The 18,137-nt window shown below is 42.5% G+C and overlaps 2 protein-coding genes and 1 long non-coding RNA gene across 5 annotated transcripts; 2 read left to right on the top strand and 1 right to left on the bottom strand.

Moving 5' to 3' along the window:
• Nucleotides 1-459: 459 nt before the first annotated feature.
• LOC103427164 (fatty acid hydroperoxide lyase, chloroplastic-like) lies at nucleotides 460-5,151 on the top strand. Its single transcript, XM_029097355.2, has 3 exons — nucleotides 460-1,251; nucleotides 3,367-3,748; nucleotides 4,113-5,151. The coding sequence occupies exons 1-3, from the start codon at nucleotides 793-795 to the stop codon at nucleotides 4,751-4,753; spliced, it is 1,482 nt and encodes a 493-aa protein (XP_028953188.2). The 5' UTR covers nucleotides 460-792; the 3' UTR covers nucleotides 4,754-5,151.
• An 822-nt stretch (nucleotides 5,152-5,973) lies between these two features.
• On the top strand, nucleotides 5,974-6,495 carry LOC139193686 (uncharacterized). Its single transcript, XR_011578060.1, has 2 exons — nucleotides 5,974-6,111; nucleotides 6,253-6,495. It is a non-coding gene; the product is annotated as an uncharacterized lncRNA (long non-coding RNA).
• Nucleotides 5,989-8,513, bottom strand: LOC103427163 (uncharacterized). Of its 3 annotated transcripts, none has more exons than XR_011578059.1 (4): nucleotides 7,999-8,513; nucleotides 7,685-7,708; nucleotides 6,555-6,952; nucleotides 5,989-6,159 (listed from the first exon to the last, which is right to left on the bottom strand). XR_011578059.1 is itself a non-coding variant. In XM_008365234.4 (3 exons), the coding sequence occupies exons 1-3, from the start codon at nucleotides 8,201-8,203 to the stop codon at nucleotides 6,606-6,608; spliced, it is 576 nt and encodes a 191-aa protein (XP_008363456.3). In that variant the 5' UTR covers nucleotides 8,204-8,513; the 3' UTR covers nucleotides 6,360-6,605. The 3 variants fall into 3 exon arrangements, 1 of the variants encoding a protein (XP_008363456.3); XR_011578058.1 differs by lacking the exon at nucleotides 5,989-6,159 and adding an exon at nucleotides 6,360-6,441; XM_008365234.4 differs by lacking the exon at nucleotides 5,989-6,159 and having other exon boundaries at nucleotides 6,360-6,952.
• Nucleotides 8,514-18,137: the final 9,624 nt, after the last annotated feature.

Genomic DNA, 18,137 nt, shown 5'->3' with positions numbered 1-18,137 from the left:
AACTTTGTTTCTAATAAACCAATACGAAACGCTGGTTTTCCTGTCACCCATCACTCGAAACATTGATACACTCTTTACAATTGATGATAAATCATTTCTATTTTATTTATTTCTCAATAAAATTTAATTCATTAAATACATTTATTTTAATATACCTACAAGGGAAGAGCAACTTACATAATATGTTCTGTGTAAGTTTATCTGGTAGATAAGACATCAATAATCTTATTTACTTTTATTGTAATACATGAAATAATACAATACAAATACGTGTTTCAATCACTTATAAAAATTTCGGTTTTTTTGTCAAAATTGTCTATGAGATTGATATAACTCTTTAAGTTGATTTTTGAGATTTTGAAGAGATAGAAGTGATTCATGAGTTTATTCACTATCAATTATTTTGGTTTTTTCGTGAAAAACTTCTGTTAAATAAGGGCAATAAAACATCTTCAGTTTAATAATCAATTGGCCAAAACAATTTGATGAAAATTTAGAGTAGTTCTGTCATTTTCTTATTATTTAATGAGATTTTTTATAGAATAACTAAAATAATTAAAGATGAATAATTACTTCTATCAATTTTAAATTTTCAAATTTAAAATAAGAAGTTATAAATTTCAGGAGGTATTTTGGATAGAAAGCCTAAAAATTTCTTGCATATAGCGAGTCATATATTTTCTGAACTTTTACAGCCAAAGCACTTGGCTCACAACTGGAAAGACCAACCCACAATCACCTCTCTCATTTCACTATACAAAATCTCAAAATCCATCAAAAATAAAATAAATCATGGCTTTCATGATGAGCATGACCCCAGGCATCCCATCGTCACCGTCACCGTCACCGTCCCCCTCACCGTCATCGCCACCGCTCTCTCAACCACAACCACCAGCATCTCTGCCAGTCCGTACAATCCCCGGAGGCTACGGCTGGCCGCTGCTGGGCCCCGTCTCGGACCGCCTGGACTACTTCTGGTTCCAGGGTCCCGAAACATTCTTCAAAAAGCGCACCGAGAAGTACAAGAGCACGGTGTTCCGTACGAATGTTCCTCCCAGCTTCCCGCTGTTCCTGAACGTCAACCCCAACGTCGTCGCCGTCCTCGACTGCAAGTCCTTCTCGTACATGTTCGACATGGAGTTGGTCGAGAAGAAGAATGTTCTTGTCGGCGACTTCATGCCCAGTGTCAAGTTCACCGGCGACTTGAGGACCTGCGCTTATCTTGATACATCTGAACCCCAACACTCTAAGGTACATATTTTTCTTTATTTTTTGCAAATATTGGGATCGTGTAGAATTCTTTTATATTTTTTTACCGATATCTTACTCTAAACTAATTTAAATTATGGGAGCGGAAGTGAGATTACGAGGATAGAGAGTAAAAAAGTACATAAACTCTAGCTAATTTAACTACGCTTAGATCTACAAAAAATAGTTAGGAAATTTAGTTGTTTTAATGATTTTACAACATCGAAGTGCTAAACTAATCGATCTTAAAAAAAAAAGAAAAAAGAAATATGTCTATTAGGATTAAATGATGAATTTATTAATATAACAGGATGGATCTATAAGTATGTCCAATCAGTTTGGCAATCAAATTTAGTTTTATTTTATTTTATTATTTTTTATGATTTCCCAAATAGGTAACTGTTTTAATTGAATCGATTTCAGAGCTTCAGCTAGTAAAAGCTTGAATTTCATTTTTTGGATCAAATTACAAGCTTGAAATTTTCATTTGTCAAAAGGGGTGAGAAGATTTTTTGCACTGTGGTTAATGAATTAACTCATCCAGTATTTTACTAGAAATGTTAAAACTATAGATTGTCGACTGTGAATTCAGATTATTAATTTGATTTGTCGCAACGTTTTGTTTGGATGGTTAATTTAGTATATCTTTGTTAAAAATAAAAATGTACAATTCAGATTCACGTCTAGCAAAAGAACGTCACCCAGTCTTTAGAAAGAGAGAATTGTGCTGAGCATTTGAAGACATTTCTTGTTTTCAGTTGTTGCTGAACCAGAAGTAGATTTTCCGAAGAGTGATTGGTTGGATATTTTGGCCGGAAGAAATGAATGGTTTGTGTTTTCTGTGTTCCTTAGAAAAGTCCCAGATGGTCCAAATGTATATCACAGGTGTCGACAAATCAGTCCCAAATGTTTGCGATGTGGGACCATTACAACTGGAATAAGATATTATCTGGATTCTCTTTGTGAGGATTTCGGAGATCACTTCATTATGTTTGTTCATCTGTCATCTTACGATCAAAAATCATTTTAAATTTTTTTATTTAAAATTGATTACAAACAGTATCTGACGGAAACGGATCGTAATGTATGATGAACAGACATGATTCTTTAAGACCCTTAAAAAGAGGATCTGGCGGGGATCCGAAGAGAATCCTCATCCATTACAACAATTGGATGGTGGTGATTTTTAGTTGCAGTTGAGTCTGGGAAATGAGATACATGGGTTTAATTTCCTACAGTTTCTCTCTCCCTCTCTTTTTGGAGTATTTTTTTTCTTCAACGGTGATTTACACTCTTAATTTTTAATCGAAATGAGAGTGTAAAACTAGGGATCGAGACTTGAAACCACGCAGAAATTTTTAAGATAAATTAACGATTGTTATTTTACAGTTTTCCTCTTACCTGTCTGTCATGATATTTGAAATGACTAGATGCTCATCCACTCCACTACGTTGTTGCCCAAAATTGTACAAGTAGGACCCCCGTTGGGTCAAAATCTTATCACAAACCTTGGGTTGGAAGTAGACCTGGCAAATGGGTTGGGTTGCGTCAATCCGTTATATTAACGGATTTTTAACCTTTATTTTGTTAACAGGTCGTGTCGGGTATGCCTAATGTCTAAATTTAACATACAGTATCTTATCAAGTCCCAGTAACGACTCGACTCGTTAACGGGTGACCTGATAGTAACTCGACTCGTTAACAAATTGATCCAAAACCTGTTATTTTCATGTTGTTTTGTAGTGAGTTAACGTGTCGTGCAAGAAATTCCCGAACCTAATTGAAAGGTTGTGCAATAGCTTTCTCTAATTTTGTTGATACGTGATGCGCTATGCAAAAAGATCAAAAGGGGTTCACTAGTATGAAAATACAATTCATGAAAAAGGTTTTCATCTCTTTAGGGTTTAGGTAATTTGATAGCCTGAGTTCTGAGCGCGTGCTTAATTTGATTCCGACAGGAAGTGAAAAAGGTTTTCATCTCGCAAGATATGAAATCTACTGTATAGGATGTTATATGAAATCTACTTTATAGGATGTGAGTTTACTCGACTTTTTCCGTCTTTTGGGAAGTTTAATTTCTATCAACTTACCAATACCATCTTAATATCTTCTTCACAGATCAAAAACTTTACCTTGGACATCTTGAAAAGAAGCTCCAAGACATGGGTGCCTGAGCTCACTGCCAACCTCTCAACCTTTTGGGACACAATAGAAGCAGATGTTTCCAAAGATGGGAGTGCCAGCTATTTGATCCCACTCCAGAAGTTCATCTTCAAGTTTTTCACTAAATGCTTAGTTGGAGCTGACCCGGCAAGCTCGCCCAAGATAGCGGAGTCTGGCTACGCCATGCTCGACCGGTGGCTCGCCCTCCAGATCCTCCCCACTGTCAAGATTGGTGTGCTTCAGCCCCTGGAAGAGATTTTCCTCCATTCTTTTGCATACCCTTCTTTTCTTGTCAGTGGAGACTACAACAAGCTTTACCAGTTTATAGAAGAACATGGTAAGTTACTTCTTGTTAAACAACCTATTAATCTCATGCCCTTCGAAATATATTTGAATTCAAAAACTTTTTCTACTTGCATTCATTAACATACTATATAGACACATAAAAGTTTTCTTATCAGACTGTATATTTAAACTATTGATCAAGTTGATTATTGCTTGATGTGCAATCTAGATTCACAAACAACATAAATGTTTGTATGTCAACAAAAGATTAGTAAGATGGCATTACCATGCATGTCCTATATGAGTCGCCAATATAATACACACTATTAAAGGTGTGATCAATAAATGTGGTACAAATCACGTTACTTGACAAGTTTAATGCCATCCATATCTTTGTTTTATATGTTCATGAATAGGTAAAGAAGTAGTAAAGAGAGGTGAAACCGATTTCGGACTGACGAAAGAAGAAACAATTCACAACCTTCTCTTTGTACTTGGTTTCAATGCGTTTGGTGGGTTTTCTGTCTTTCTGCCTAGTTTGATAGGCACAATAGCAAGCGACACCACCGGTTTACAGGCCAAAATAGTCAAAGAAGTCAGAGAAAACGCCGGTTCAACTTTGAGTTTCGACTCGGTGAAAAATTTGCAACTGGTTCATTCCGTAGTGTGCGAAGCCCTCCGGTTCAACCCACCGGTTCCACTCCAATTTGCCCGGGCCAGAAAGGACTTCCAACTGAGTTCACACGACTCAATCTTTGACATCAAGAAGGGTGAGTTGCTCTGTGGGTTTCAACAACAGGTCATGAGGGATGAGAAGGTCTTCGATGAACCGGACACGTTTAAACCGGACCGGTTCATGAAGAACAAAGAGTTACTGAACTACTTGTACTGGTCCAACGGACCGCAGACCGGTTCACCAAGTGAGTCCAACAAGCAGTGTGCTGCAAAGGACTATGTGACCCTCACTGCTGTTTTGCTTGTTGCGTATGCATTTCAAAGATATGATTCAATCACAGGAACCGGTACTTCAATCACAGCCCTTGAGAAGGCCAAGTGAGAGAGTGGGGCGATCGTAGCCGTTGAAATGCGTATGTGATGGATCATATGGTTTTTCGGAAATTTGGTGCCTGTGTGGGGTTTTTAGGTAATTAAGTAGAGAAGGGCAGATATTTGAGGGAAAAGGCCAAGACCTGGGGTGGCCAGATTCAATTAAATAAAGTGAACTAGAAATTGAAGGAATTTATTGTGGATGATGGCTTCTGGTGTGGGGTGGATCGTGGGTCGTGGGTCATGACCCATGGGTCTTGCCGACACCACTTCCTTGACTTTATTTGGTATGATTTGACACAAATGTGTTCATATTTGGGACCATTTAGAGTTGGTTTGGTATTTCTGTGTTTTGAAAAAAATTTGTTTTTGCTATAATGTGAGAATAAATTCATTTTTGTTGCTTCACGTTTTCAGCTTTTTTTTCATCCAAAACTATGAAAATAAGTTGTTTTTAAGTGTTTACCAAACATTTTTTTTACCTTAGTTTTTTTTATACTTAATTTTTTTGTAAAAACATCTCAGTATCAAACCAGTACTTAGTGTTGTGTTTTGCGTAAGATCTTACATCATTATATGTAAAATCTTTTTGTTGATTTTCCAAACCACTCAGTGATGCCGACCATAAAAAAAATTGCAATCGTGCATGCTCCAATTTCAAGAATGAAGGATTATACTAGTGAATTTAAGTCCCTTTTTGTTTTCTAATTATTTGGCCCATAGATGTTGTGGCTTTTTGTGAAAACTAAATGCTAGTGATTTTATTTTTCTAAACAAACAATATTATTTACATTAAGAGGGTAGGAGGTGAGCTCAGTCTTACAATAGACGAGCAATAATGTGGTTCAAATTCACTTTTGATGAGAATTGAACCCAAGATTTCTCACTTGTACATGAAGAAGAATATTACTAGATCTTAGTACTAAATATCTAATGGTAGTGATTTTAACGCTCATTATTTAACCTCCTAGACTCGTAGGATGTGTGTCAATGATTCGCTGTTGAAAGAAAAGAAAAGGAGGAGCTCCTACTGAATTTAATTAGTGTCCAATCACAACTGGATACATGTCCAATTTTTTTTCAAAGAAATAGAACTTGAACCAAATCAGACACTTGGAAGTTTTAATTGGATAAGAGCATGAGCCCCTCCTTTTCTTTCAGCAGCCAATCATTGTTCTTCAATCTAGCATGCAACAGGTCATCTGTTACTCCTGCTTGCTCAATCCATTACCACCTTGATTCATATTTTGTTCTCTCAACTAAAGAACCACGTCCTGTATCTCGAACTCTCTCACGCAGCGGAACCACCGCCATCACCGGGTGCCGCAACCCCTCTTTGCCACCGAGTATATTTGTACCATAGAAAAGGTTAGGGAAAAAAGTGGGTCCTTCTTTTTTACTACTTCCCCTTGATCTCTGCAAAAGCATATTGTAGTTATGATATTTTATTTAAATCCGTGATGATTTTGTGGTGATTTAGTTTGTTAAATTCACACCAATTTTCCTCAGAAGCCGAAGGTACAACCACGAGTCCATGGGAAACAGGGAGTCCGATCGAGAATTGCTTCATCCAATTCAGGGAAATTGAAATCGGCAGAATCACCTTTGAGATAGGATTTAGACAACCATCGATACTGACATTTACTGAAGAATTTACGGTTCCAGTCTTACAAGTGGAACCTTCTGTATACTTTTTAACTGTAAATACAAATAATTCAGTTTGGTAAATGAAATTGATTGCATATCATGCCCGATTTAAGGTGAAAAGAATAACCTAGTAAAAGTTTATCGCTAACCAAGAGAGGAAGTACCATGTTGAAGAAGATTAGCCTTTGGCTGTTCCCAAAATGCTACGGAGCTTTTTACACAGTCTGGACATTTCCTTGCGTCTGAGTGTTAGACCTTGTAAGCCCTTCTTTCCACCCTCTCTGACGAGCCCTAAGCTCCCATAGTGCAGTCTGTTTACGCTGTGCCTCTAACGTTGCTTCAGCTTTCTCCCTTGCTTCTTCACATGTTTCCATCCCTGAACTGCACTTGTCTGCTTCCTTTTGATACTGGGATGCAATCTTCTTCGCCTCCAGCAGAGCCATATCAGCTCGTTGCTGACTTTCCAAAGCTTCAGCTTCCCGAAGCTTCAACTCCTCAGTCAAAAGATCCACAAAGTTCTTTTCAGTGTCCTCGTTCACCTCTGGGTCATGCTTTGCACAGTCTGCATAACATATGACAAATAAAATAAATGGAGTTATAGACAAGGCAAAGCATATAAGAATAAAAAAGAATCCGAAATTTTAAGTAGGCAATCAATCACCACTTTGCACGTCAATGCTACTTAAATCTCCATAAGGTTGTTTCAAACAAATAAGCATCAGAGACAGAAATCCATCCTTGAAAGCGAAATCAACAACTTTAAAAGAAATATTGAAAGGAAGACAAAAGCAGAGTTGAGCTCATTTGTAAACAATGATAATTGCACATGGAAAGCAGGCCAGATCGAGTGACAGTCCCACAAAAGAAAACTACTAATCCACGAGCCTTTGAGGCAGTCTTAACTTCAGACATTGTAATGAGGAGAAACCACACAACTGACACAGTCATCTCACATTATGCCGGAAAAACTGAATACGCGCTTACAAAAGGGATTTGAGGAAATTAAAGTAAACAGTGAAGAGTTCAAAGTGAAAAATTTGTCCAAATATTTTGAGATAATATTACTGGGATTGGATGATATATTTGCTACATTATTATCCAACATAAACATGAGAAAGCATGCTGCTTTATGGCAAGGAGAAGCTTTATGTCAGTAATCTCACAACCCATTCAATCTACAACATCTCACACACACACACACACACGCATATATATAAACACATAGAGATATAAAGCAATCAATTATATTACTACCCAATAAGTGCAGATAAACTTCTACATGAAAGAAACTAACCTGTAAATGAAATGTTGCTGAGTCCTGCAGAAGAAAGAAGAACCAATATAAGTATACATCTGATAGTAATGCAATTCAACTAACAGTAGCTTTAAAAGTCCAAACTTTATGACCTGGATGCTGAATTCAACACCAACCCAGAAAAAAAATGATGGATTGAAATAAGTGAATCCAAAGGAAATTTGAGCTTATTGGCATCAAATCAGGACAAAATGTGTAAGACCCAACAAAACAAAACGTGAAAAAATGCAAGAGATTTAGTCAGATCTGGTAAAAATGGATCACGGGCAAGGGAAGAAAGAAGAGTAAATTACCAATGGGAATGGAGAGGAGAGGCTGAGAAGAGCAATCGCAGGTGCAGGGAGGGCAAACGAAAGAGGAGGAAGAAGAAGAAGAGTGGGAGACGGCGGCTAAGCCCTCCACGAAGTGCCAGTATAGAGGTGGGCCCACTATGTACCCGGCTATGCACAGCCCAACTATCACCAGCCCCGCCTTCAGCACTGCCGGACTCGTCGCCATCTCTCTCTCTCCTCTCTCTCTCCTCTCTCTCCTCTCTCTCTCTTAATCTCGGCTTTTTCCTCAGCTTCTGAAATCGAATCGGAAGTAGCGGAATTTGGAGTCGGCGACGTCGATTCTCAACGGTTCGACTGCCGGTGTTTAGTGGGGACTTCTGGAGATCAAAGATGGGTGCTTTCTCATCTGTGAGAGGCTGTGACGGTGATTTTATTTTTTATTTTTAAATTTAAATTACACTGTTTTGACTTTTGAGAGTGTAATTGACAAGTTGGAATAAAATAAAAGGACAAGTTGGTCCAACTAGGCGTTGTTACGAGGAAGCGATTTCGGTTAACGAAGGTCGGTCGAGTTAGTAAGATTTGTGTTAGGTCAACATCTAGGTTTAAGTTTTAGTGTTGACAATTTCTTTTGATGTGCAATTTATAAAAATAAAAAATAGAAGTTAAAATCCTTTCAGTAAGTTCTTAAATAGTTTTGTATTTTAAAAAGAGGGATCCTTATTTTTCTAAAAAAATAGGAAGGCCCTTTTAACTGTTAGATTAACTTATAATGAAATTGTTTGGTTAAGATTGTGTGGCGTGTGATTTAATCTCAACTACACAATTTCATTAAAACCAATCCAACAGTCAAGAATGTATCCCTACTTTAAGAAAAAAATTAAAGATCCCTCCTGTTAAATGATATATGCAGATGATCCATCTCTAGGATGAAGTAGCTGTAGACATCGAAATTTCGTAAATAAATGTTGACCGATAAATCAAAGTGTCAACGCTCATGTATTACATAAATTTTGCACGTAGCGTGTGACTCAACAAAAATTGAAATGAGTTGGAAAAGTCATCAAATAGGACACGTGTCAACACCTGGCAGAAACGACTTATTTCATCTGGGATATTATATTCAAAATTAGGCATTGGAAAATTCTATAAATACAAGCCCATTTCATTCAAAAAAAAAAAAAAAGACAAAATTCATATTACACCTTGAAGCTCTGAAGCTCTGAAACTCCGAAGCTCTCAAGCATCCAGGTTCCCGAAGAACCAAGAAAGCTCTCTTCGTTCTTCGTTCTTCGTCCATCGCTCTTTCAAGATCAAGCCCCGACGGCCCTTGAAGAAAGCACCATCGTTCATCATCCGTTCATCCAAGATCAAGCCCCAACGGCCCTTTGAATCAACAATCATCCACCTTCAAGATCAAGCCCCGACGGCCCTTGAAGAAAGTGTTCTTCGTTCATCGTTCTTCCAAGATCAAGCCCCAACGGCCCTTTGGATCAACAAACGTCGATAAATCCACACATCCAACCGTCCTTCAAGATCAAGCCCAAAAGCCCTTGAAGATCCGTTCATCACTGTTCTTCAAGATCAAGCCCAAAAGCCCTTGAAGATCCGCTCAAATCCACCTTCAAAGATCAAGCCCACGACCATTTGAAGAAACTTCCAACTGTTCATCCAAGATCAAGCCTCGACGCCCCTTGGATCAACGAAACATCCACGAATCAACACCTTACGGAGATTGAATCAGAGGATCAAAATAGAGAGAGATTGTAACCCAAAATCATCAAACACCAAATATTTGTTTGTGCACGTTGTTCTTGTCTCTTTCGTTTCAGGAATTTTCCGTGTTCACAAATTGGCACGCCCGGTGGGACAATCTCTACCTCTCATCTCTTTCTCCGTTCAAGAAATTCGAGCACACTTCCAAAATTAATGGCTTCAAGGAAGGCTCAAACTGTTCCCGCAACTGGCGCAAAGAACAAGAGCGCCCTCGTCGCAAGAGGTGTCACTTTAGGCATCACGACTCGAAGCATGGCAAGAGCTACTTCTGCCGCCTCTTCCACCTCTGCATCAACTCTGTCAAGGGAACAAAAGCACCCAAGGCACGAGCCTTTGATCACCTTAGCCTCACTAAGGGCACCAAGGGGGGAAAGCCCAAGGAAATACTCCGAATCCATGCTCTCCGATGCCGATTCAAGCGACAGTTCAGCCATGCAAGTCATGACCATTGGAGCAACTTCAATCGATGAGCAGCTGGCTCAAATGAATGAAGCAATCGCAAGGCTAACCCGAACTGTGGAAGAAAAAGACTTGCAAATTGCAGCACTAGTCAACCGACTGGAGGCGCAGGACGGCGATAAACCCGACCCAGAGGATGATCCACTAAAGGGAGGAGCTGGCGGAGACGAAGAACCCCCGGTGAAGAAAATCGATGGGAAGCCGGAGCCAGACCAAGCAGCGGCACTCATGGGATCTCTTTCTATCCAGCAGCTGCAGGAGATGATCACCAACACCATCAAGGCACAGTACGAAGGGAGCTCACATACCTCCTTGTTCTACTCGAAACCCTATTCCAAGAAGATTGATGTCCTAAGGATGCCAAGGGGTTATCAACCACCGAAGTTCATGCAGTTTGATGGAAAAGGAAACCCAAAGCAGCACGTTGCACATTTCGTCGAAACTTGTAACAACGCGGGGACGGAGGGAGACTACCTCGCCAAGCAGTTTGTGCGCTCGCTGAAAGGAAATGCCTTTGAGTGGTACACGGACCTAGAGCCTGAGTCCATCAACAGCTGGGAGCAATTAGAGCGGGAATTCCTCAACCGCTTCTATAGCACCCGCCGCACTGTGAGCATGCTAGAGCTAACAAGCACAAAGCAGTGGAAGGACGAGTCAGTCATTGACTACATCAACAGATGGCGCACTCTAAGCCTCGACTGTAAAGACAGGCTCTCGGAAACCTCTTCAATCGAGATGTGCATCCAAGGCATGCAATGGGGTTTGCAATACATCCTTCAAGGCATTAAACCACGGACCTTCGAGGAATTGGCCACTCGCGCCCATGACATGGAGTTGAGCATCGCCCATCATGGGAAGAAAGAATCGATCGCCGACTACAAGAACGACAAAGTTCTTGGGACAAAGGTGGAAAAGGCTGCATGGAAACCCACCAAGGAAGCGATGACGGTCAACACATCTCCCGTCAAAATATCCACACGAGGCAAGGCGATTCAAACCGAAGCTTTTCGTGATCAAGAGACACGTAGACGCACTTTGAAGGAGCTTGAGGAGAAGACTTATCCATTCCCCGACTCTGATGTGGTTGCCATGCTAGATGACCTGTTGGACAAGAAGGTGATCAGTTTGCCTGAGTGCAGACGGCCGGAAGAGATGAATCGTACTGACAGTCCAAGATACTGTAAATTCCACCGCTTCATCAGTCATCCGACAGAAAAGTGCTTCGTGCTGAAAGATCTCATCATGAAGCTGGCTCAGAAAGGAATCATCGAGCTAGATCTTGACGATGTGGTGAAGTCAAACTATACCACCTTCACTTCTGGCTCTTCCGACTCAAAATTTTCACCTCAACCGCTGGGGGCATCGTCCAAGACAAGCAAAGTTAAAGGATGGACTCAAGTCACTCCTAAGAAATTGCACAAGAAGCATACGTCTCCTCCACATGTCCGCCAATCGGAAAGGGGGCAAAACAGCTCTTGTCAACCTTCAAAGCAACGTGAACGTGTTGAAGATGATGAAATTTCGACACATAGATCGTCCATCCCCATCACGATGCGTGATTTCTTTCCTGAAGACTTCTTCAACTACTCGGTCAAGGCTCCTTGCTATGAAGATTGCGAGGAACGACCCTCTCAGATCGCTTGACGAACCAAATGCTCCTTGTTCGCACGAGCCTAAACTGCACGAACCAAAAGCTCCTTGTCCACATGAGCCTAAACTGTAGGACATGAGGCTCCTCGCCTGCACGAGCCTAAACTGCATGGCACAACGCTCCTGGTCTGCACGAGCATAAAAGGCAACACCAACGCTCCTTGCCTGCACGAGCTGAAACTGCAACACGGCACCAAACGCTCCTTGCCTGCACGAGCTGAAACTGCAACACGGCACCAAATGCTCTTTGTCTGCACGAGCTGAAACTGCAACACGGCACCAAATGCTCCTTGTTCGCACGAGCCTAAACTGCACGAACCAAAAGCTCCTTGTCCACATGAGCCTAAACTGTAGGACATGAGGCTCCTCGCCTGCACGAGCCTAAACTGCATGGCACAACGCTCCTGGTCTGCACGAGCATAAAAGGCAACACCAACGCTCCTTGCCTGCACGAGCTGAAACTGCAACACGGCACCAAACGCTCCTTGCCTGCACGAGCTGAAATTGCAACACGGCACCAAATGCTCCTTGTCTGCACGAGCTGAAACTGCAACACGGCACCAAATGCTCCTTGTTCGCACGAGCCTAAACTGCACGAACCAAAAGCTCCTTGTCCACATGAGCCTAAACTGTAGGACATGAGGCTCCTCGCCTGCACGAGCCTAAAACTGCATGGCACAACGCTCCTGGTCTGCACGAGCATAAAAGGCAACATCAACGCTCCTTGCCTGCACGAGCTGAAACTGCAACACAACACCAAATGCTCATTGTCTGCACGAGTTGAAACTGCAAACGACACCAAACGCTCCTTGCCTGCACGAGCTGAAACTGCAACACGGCACCAAAAGCTCCTTGTCTGCACGAGTTGAAACTGCAAACGACACCAAACGCTCCTTGCCTGCACGAGCTGAAACTGTAACACGGCACCAAAAGCTCCTTGTCTGCACGAGTTGAAACTGCAAACGACACCAAAAGAAAGTACCAAAAAAAAAAATGTATTTGAACTACGTTACGACTTGATCTCTTCTTTGGAAGGGTACGTAGGCAGCTCGAGCATTCAATTTCGAGTTCAGTCACACCAAAATAGGGAATAAAGATTTAATTAAAAGTTTTGATGCTATTACAATTTCTTTGTACAAAAAAAAAAAAAAAAAAAAAACATGTTATTAATGTATTATAAAAATATATATATATAATGGTGGGCTGCATTATTGAGGATGACCGTGAGCCCAGCAAGCACTCAACGGCCCAAAACTGTGAGTTACTTTTCAAACAGAAGGAGCCTTCGTCTTCTACCTCCTTTCTGCCTTCTGCCATCGATGAGATTAGGTTGTGGTATTGTCGTCAGAAGGGCTCAAAAACAGATGGTTAATGAGCAGAGAAGCCTTTTAATGGTTGCTGCTACATATGTTGTCAAAGCTCAGAGACGCAACAATGGCGACGAGGTTGATACGGAGAGCCATAGCTTCTGCGGTGTCGTCGAGATCAACGGCGGCGGCGTCGTTTTGTTACGTCTGCATCCGGGCTATGGCGTCAAAGGCCCAAGCCCAACAAGTGGACCTCAAGGCCCGAGACAAAACGGACATCAAGACCCTACTCGAATCGGACCAGTATGTGTGCGAAGATCTGCAAGCAGGGGATTTCTCAAGACACCCAACAAGAAATGCGACCCAGGCCCAATCTCGCTCTCCCGGACTCTCGGCCGCCTTATGGTCAGATTCATCGTAGTTCTGCGTGTTGTGAGATGCAAAACAATCTTTATCATAACGGTACTGACGCACACCACCATCTGAATCAAAACGCCTCACGCGATGAACAATCTCATATCTTCCATCAGGACGCATCACGGGTTCAGAGTAACCATCTTGATTCAATCTCCGAGATGAACGCTCTGAGTCAAACCTCTGTCCTGGCTGGAACCGTCTTCCGGTAAATCTCCCGCCCCTGAAATTGTGATCTACACCTCTATGTGAATCATCAAACCATCTGGAATTGTGGGGACACGAACCCTACATCATAATACGACGGAGCCTAGGCCCCTTTTTGCAGCTGAAGTCTCCGGTTGCTGCGGCGGTTTCTGTTGTAGCTGCTGCTGTGGTTGCGGCTGTGGATGTGCGCCGACTACCATGGCGATTGTTCGGTTGAAACTCCGGCGGATCGTAACGGAATCAGATCGATTCCAAGCGAGGGAGAAAGAAGGAGGAGAGAGAGAGGCCGATCCAATCTTGAAGAAGAGCCGCCACCAGGATGGGCAAGCTTACAGGGAGAGAGAGATCGAGAGGGAGCCTGGGTCGCAGGGATCTCGCGTCGCCTCTCACATGCAAAAAGGGAAGTGAATGTGAATATAGACACAGTGAATATGCTCGTATCAACCCCAGGGATTGCTGGTACTGGTTGAATGGCAGTTGCTTGAATTTGAAATGCGCATTTCGGCACCCACCTCTTGATGGATTGTTAGGAAGCCCAGCCGCAAATTCTGCTGGATCTTCTTTGCCTCTATCACATCCTAGGGTTACGCCTTCAACACCGGCAATTCCGTCGAAAACTTCAAAGCCACTGGAACGTCGTCCATCTTCTTCCGAGTCGTCTGCTTGGCCTTGATGTCGCTCGGCGCGACGACCGTCAAACCTCCGTCAACAAATTGATGATGACGATGACAAAATCAAAGCTTTGAAGTCCCTGCCGGAGCCACTTAGTGAATTCGCTCCGAAGTTTCCTATTGAATCGACTTAAAAAAAAAAAACTGCATCATCCAATCTGATGTTTGCGGAGCGTGTTAATTGCTTCTCGAAGATGGTCTTGTCATAATTAATTCCAGATGCCCAGGTTCAGAGGCTGGAGATTCGGGCAAGCGAAGCGGTGGTTCATCCGCGATAACAACAGCGACGACGACTTTAGAGAGCTCGATTTGCAGCAGGCAGAGCTAGTCGTGGATCAATACCCAAGAAGTAGGCTTTTCTCACTGCGCTTTGAGAGCAAAAAACGAATGCAATTGGGTTGGATTATTTGATGTGAACGAATTCTTCTACTTCCCACACGCTTTCTGCCGTTGCGGAGGAAATTATGGTGTTTCAGGGCTGAGGACGGAGGTGTTTGAGCCGCCCAAATTGGCAATTGAGGTTCTGTGAAGAGTGGGACACTGGATTGAAAGACTATGTTTTGAGGTACTTTGTTGATCCTGTAACTAGGTTGCTGCCATAAGAGAAAAAGTCTTTTACCTCTGCAGAGTAAATCACACAGAGTTGCCAGTCCTCTCCGTCCATGCTCGTCACCTTCAACGGTCGTGGTCCGGAGGGTGTGGAGCACATGATTTGCGCTGGTGTGTGCTCGGTGTTTGCCAAAATCCTCAAAGAAAGTCCGATGAATGTGCAAGCAACGGTGGCCCAGGCGGTGTCGGAGCTTGCAGGAAAACAGCAGCGGTGAAGGCTTCATTGACCGCTGTCAAACGACTAGCCGGCCGAGAAGCTCTTCCTCCCTCGAGCTCGTCACTATGATCACCCTGCTGCCAACAACTTCAAAGACCGCTGTCAAACGACTAGCCGGCCGAGAAGCTCTTCCTCAAACTCCAGCTCTCTGTCCGTCTTCGTCCTCCCCTACAAATCCCTCTGCCAAGCATCCTAATTTATACAGAAAGAAATACAATTTAAAAAAAAAAAAAAAAAAAAAAAAAAAAAAGGTGGTGGTGCATCTGGCACCACGTGAAAAAAAAGAGGAATGGTGGATCAAAGATGGGGTACAACCCCATGGCAGATCAAAAGTTTCTGGTGGTGCATGGGCACCATGTGCAGAAAGAAAAAAAAATTTGTAAAAAATAAAAAATAAAAAAATAATTAAAAAATAATAATAATAATAAATAAAAAATGATGGAACTTGGTGCATCCAGCACCAAAAAAAAAAAAGAAAAAAAAAAAACAAATGCATAGAGAGAAATAGAAGGTCCATTTTATTTATTTTTTTTCTGGAAATTTTACATAAATTTGCATTATACAAAAAAAAAAAAATCACATCAAATCAAATTTACAAGAGGGGATATTCAAGGACGATCAGGTGGCGCCTCACAACTCGGCAGAGCTCCAGGAAGAGAAGGCGTCGGAGGTTGGCTGTTTGAAGCCTCAGCAGTTGGTACAGCCCCAGAAGACGAAGGCAAATGTTGTTGGAACAAACCCACAAACCTCCGATGATCAAGTAAAATCTGACCATCGGATTCCTGCATCTGGTCAATCTTCCTCTTCATGTTTGTGGCATAGTTGTGTGCGAGCTTGTGCAACTGTTTATTCTCATGCTTGAGCCCCCTAATCTCCTGTTTGAGACTCATCACTTCAGCCGCCAACGATTCAACTTGACGGGTTCGAGCAAATAGGCGTTGGGCCATGTTGGACACAGAACCTGCACACTGCACACTAAGGGCCAGAGACTCCTTAACAGCCAACTCATCAGACCGCCTGGAAAGTAGTCGGTTATCTTTGGGAGTGGCAAGGTTCCGGGCCACCACCGCAGCGGTCATATCATTCTTCATCACCGAATCCCCAACGGTAAGATGACCAGTAGGGGATATGAAGGATGGGCGCCATATGTTGTCTGGAGAAGGCGGGACTGCCTCTTCACCAAGATTCAAGTCAAAACGACGGTCGGAGGGTCCAGACATTTTCAAAGTGATGAAAGAAGAAGAGATCGGACAAATCAAGATCTTAGAAGTACAAGAGGGGAGTTTTCACAAGCGAAAATTCGAGTGTGCTTTGAAACGAACTGCATGCCTCTATAAAAATCAGCACTCGACAGGATTTCAGAGATCGAATAGGCGAGCTCAGAATTCGAAGAGGCCATTCAAAAATCGAAGAGGCAAGCTCAGAAATCGGAGAAGCATCTTGCTTTTCCAGACGCGTCGGCACCCGTCACACGTAAACTCAGCTTTGCGGAAATCACGGGTAATTTGTCGAAGCGCCGATCCCAGATATCGAAGAGGCGCCAGTCTTTTTCAGCCGCGTCATCACCTGTCATATGCACACTCGACTTTGCGCAAATAACGGGCAATTTGTCGAAAATTTTCGGTGAAGGAGAAAGCACGTGAAGTTTACTGTTCAATCACGCGTTAGTTGCCGACACGAGTGAAAGAATAGTACCTCTACAGGTATTAAGGGACCTCCTATAACTGTCCACCTTCACCTTCCATAGCAAGGCAGGCATACAGAGCCTTTCTTCATCTCCAAAAATGTTTTCCCAACGAAGCCTCTCGAGTCATTCAGTGTTCCTTATCCCTTGGGGTACCTCTGCAAGCCAATGACTCCAAAGCAAAAGTATCTCATATCACCAGGGCAGAAAGCAAGAGTATCTCATATCATGCGTTCTCCCTGTCATTTCCTTTGTCCTTGCTCCTACCTACAAAGACAAGGATAAAGAAAACAATATGCCGGAACTTCCACTCAAACTCGGGTGAGGAACCGACTGCTTAGAACCCTTCCCTGATTGCCTACCTAGCACTGCTCTCGAGTACTCGTCTCCCACTGCTGCTGTACTTCCAAAGAAGCTGCCACATCTGCCTGGAGAACAGATAAGGCAAGTGAAAATGATACCTTGCAGCATGTGGAGACAAGGTGCAGAAGGAACAAGCAGAGAAGAATGCGGTCGGCACGGTCAACTCAGCAGAAGGAGTCCGAACTGAGGAACTCGAGAAGCTGCCACATCTGCCTGAAGAAACAAGCAGAGAAGAATGCAGCATGCACAATCAACTCAGCAGAAAGAGTCTGAGATGAAGAACTCGAGAATATGTCGCATCTGCCTGAGGACGGTGAACTTGTTTTGACCCTCAAATTCTTGGGTCGACTTACTAGGCGTTGTGGGCTGCACGTGCCGATTCACCACCCTTGAATCAAATCCTTAAAGATTAAGTCACCAACTGGAAGAAGAGCCCATCAATCTTGAAGATCATACCGTTGACCAAACTGCTCAGGTGTGAATTAGAAAGATTGAACAGAGCAACAAGTCGTCACCTTCACCTCGTGCATGCTTGTCATGTGTTCGAGTCAACCTTCAAGAATCAAGCCTCAACGGCCCTTGAAGAAGCTTTCAGCCAAATTCGAAATCAAGCCTCGACGGCCCTGGAAGAAATCACAAGTCTGATTCAAGATCAAGTGTCTACCACCCTTGAATCCAAACCTAGTTCAAGAATAAGCTGTGGAAAATCAACAATTGGAGGAATCCAGAAAATCCTCCAACCCAGTTCAAGATCAAAGTTGTGGAAAGTCAACAAGCGCAACAAAATATGTGCCGATTCACCC

This window comes from Malus domestica, chromosome 17 (assembly GCF_042453785.1).
Source record: "Malus domestica chromosome 17, GDT2T_hap1".
In the NCBI taxonomy this organism is placed as follows: domain Eukaryota; kingdom Viridiplantae; phylum Streptophyta; class Magnoliopsida; order Rosales; family Rosaceae; genus Malus; species Malus domestica.
The sequence above is the reverse complement of the archived record's forward strand: the minus strand, read 5'-3'. Positions and strand labels throughout refer to the sequence as shown.

Excerpts from the sequence above, each read along its gene's own strand:
- LOC103427163 (XM_008365234.4), bottom strand. The coding sequence starts at position 8,203 with ATGGCGACGAGTCCGGCAGTGCTGAAGGCGGGGCTGGTGATAGTTGGG. Across the intron at positions 7,709-7,998 it reads TCTCCTCTCCATTCCCATTG|GACTCAGCAACATTTCATTT; the intron begins GTAATTTACTCT and ends TTTCTTCTGCAG. Across the intron at positions 6,953-7,684 it reads CAGCAACATTTCATTTACAG|ACTGTGCAAAGCATGACCCA; the intron begins GTTAGTTTCTTT and ends TATGTTATGCAG.
- LOC103427164 (XM_029097355.2), top strand. The coding sequence starts at position 793 with ATGGCTTTCATGATGAGCATGACCCCAGGCATCCCATCGTCACCGTCA. Across the intron at positions 1,252-3,366 it reads CTGAACCCCAACACTCTAAG|ATCAAAAACTTTACCTTGGA; the intron begins GTACATATTTTT and ends TCTTCTTCACAG. Across the intron at positions 3,749-4,112 it reads CCAGTTTATAGAAGAACATG|GTAAAGAAGTAGTAAAGAGA; the intron begins GTAAGTTACTTC and ends GTTCATGAATAG.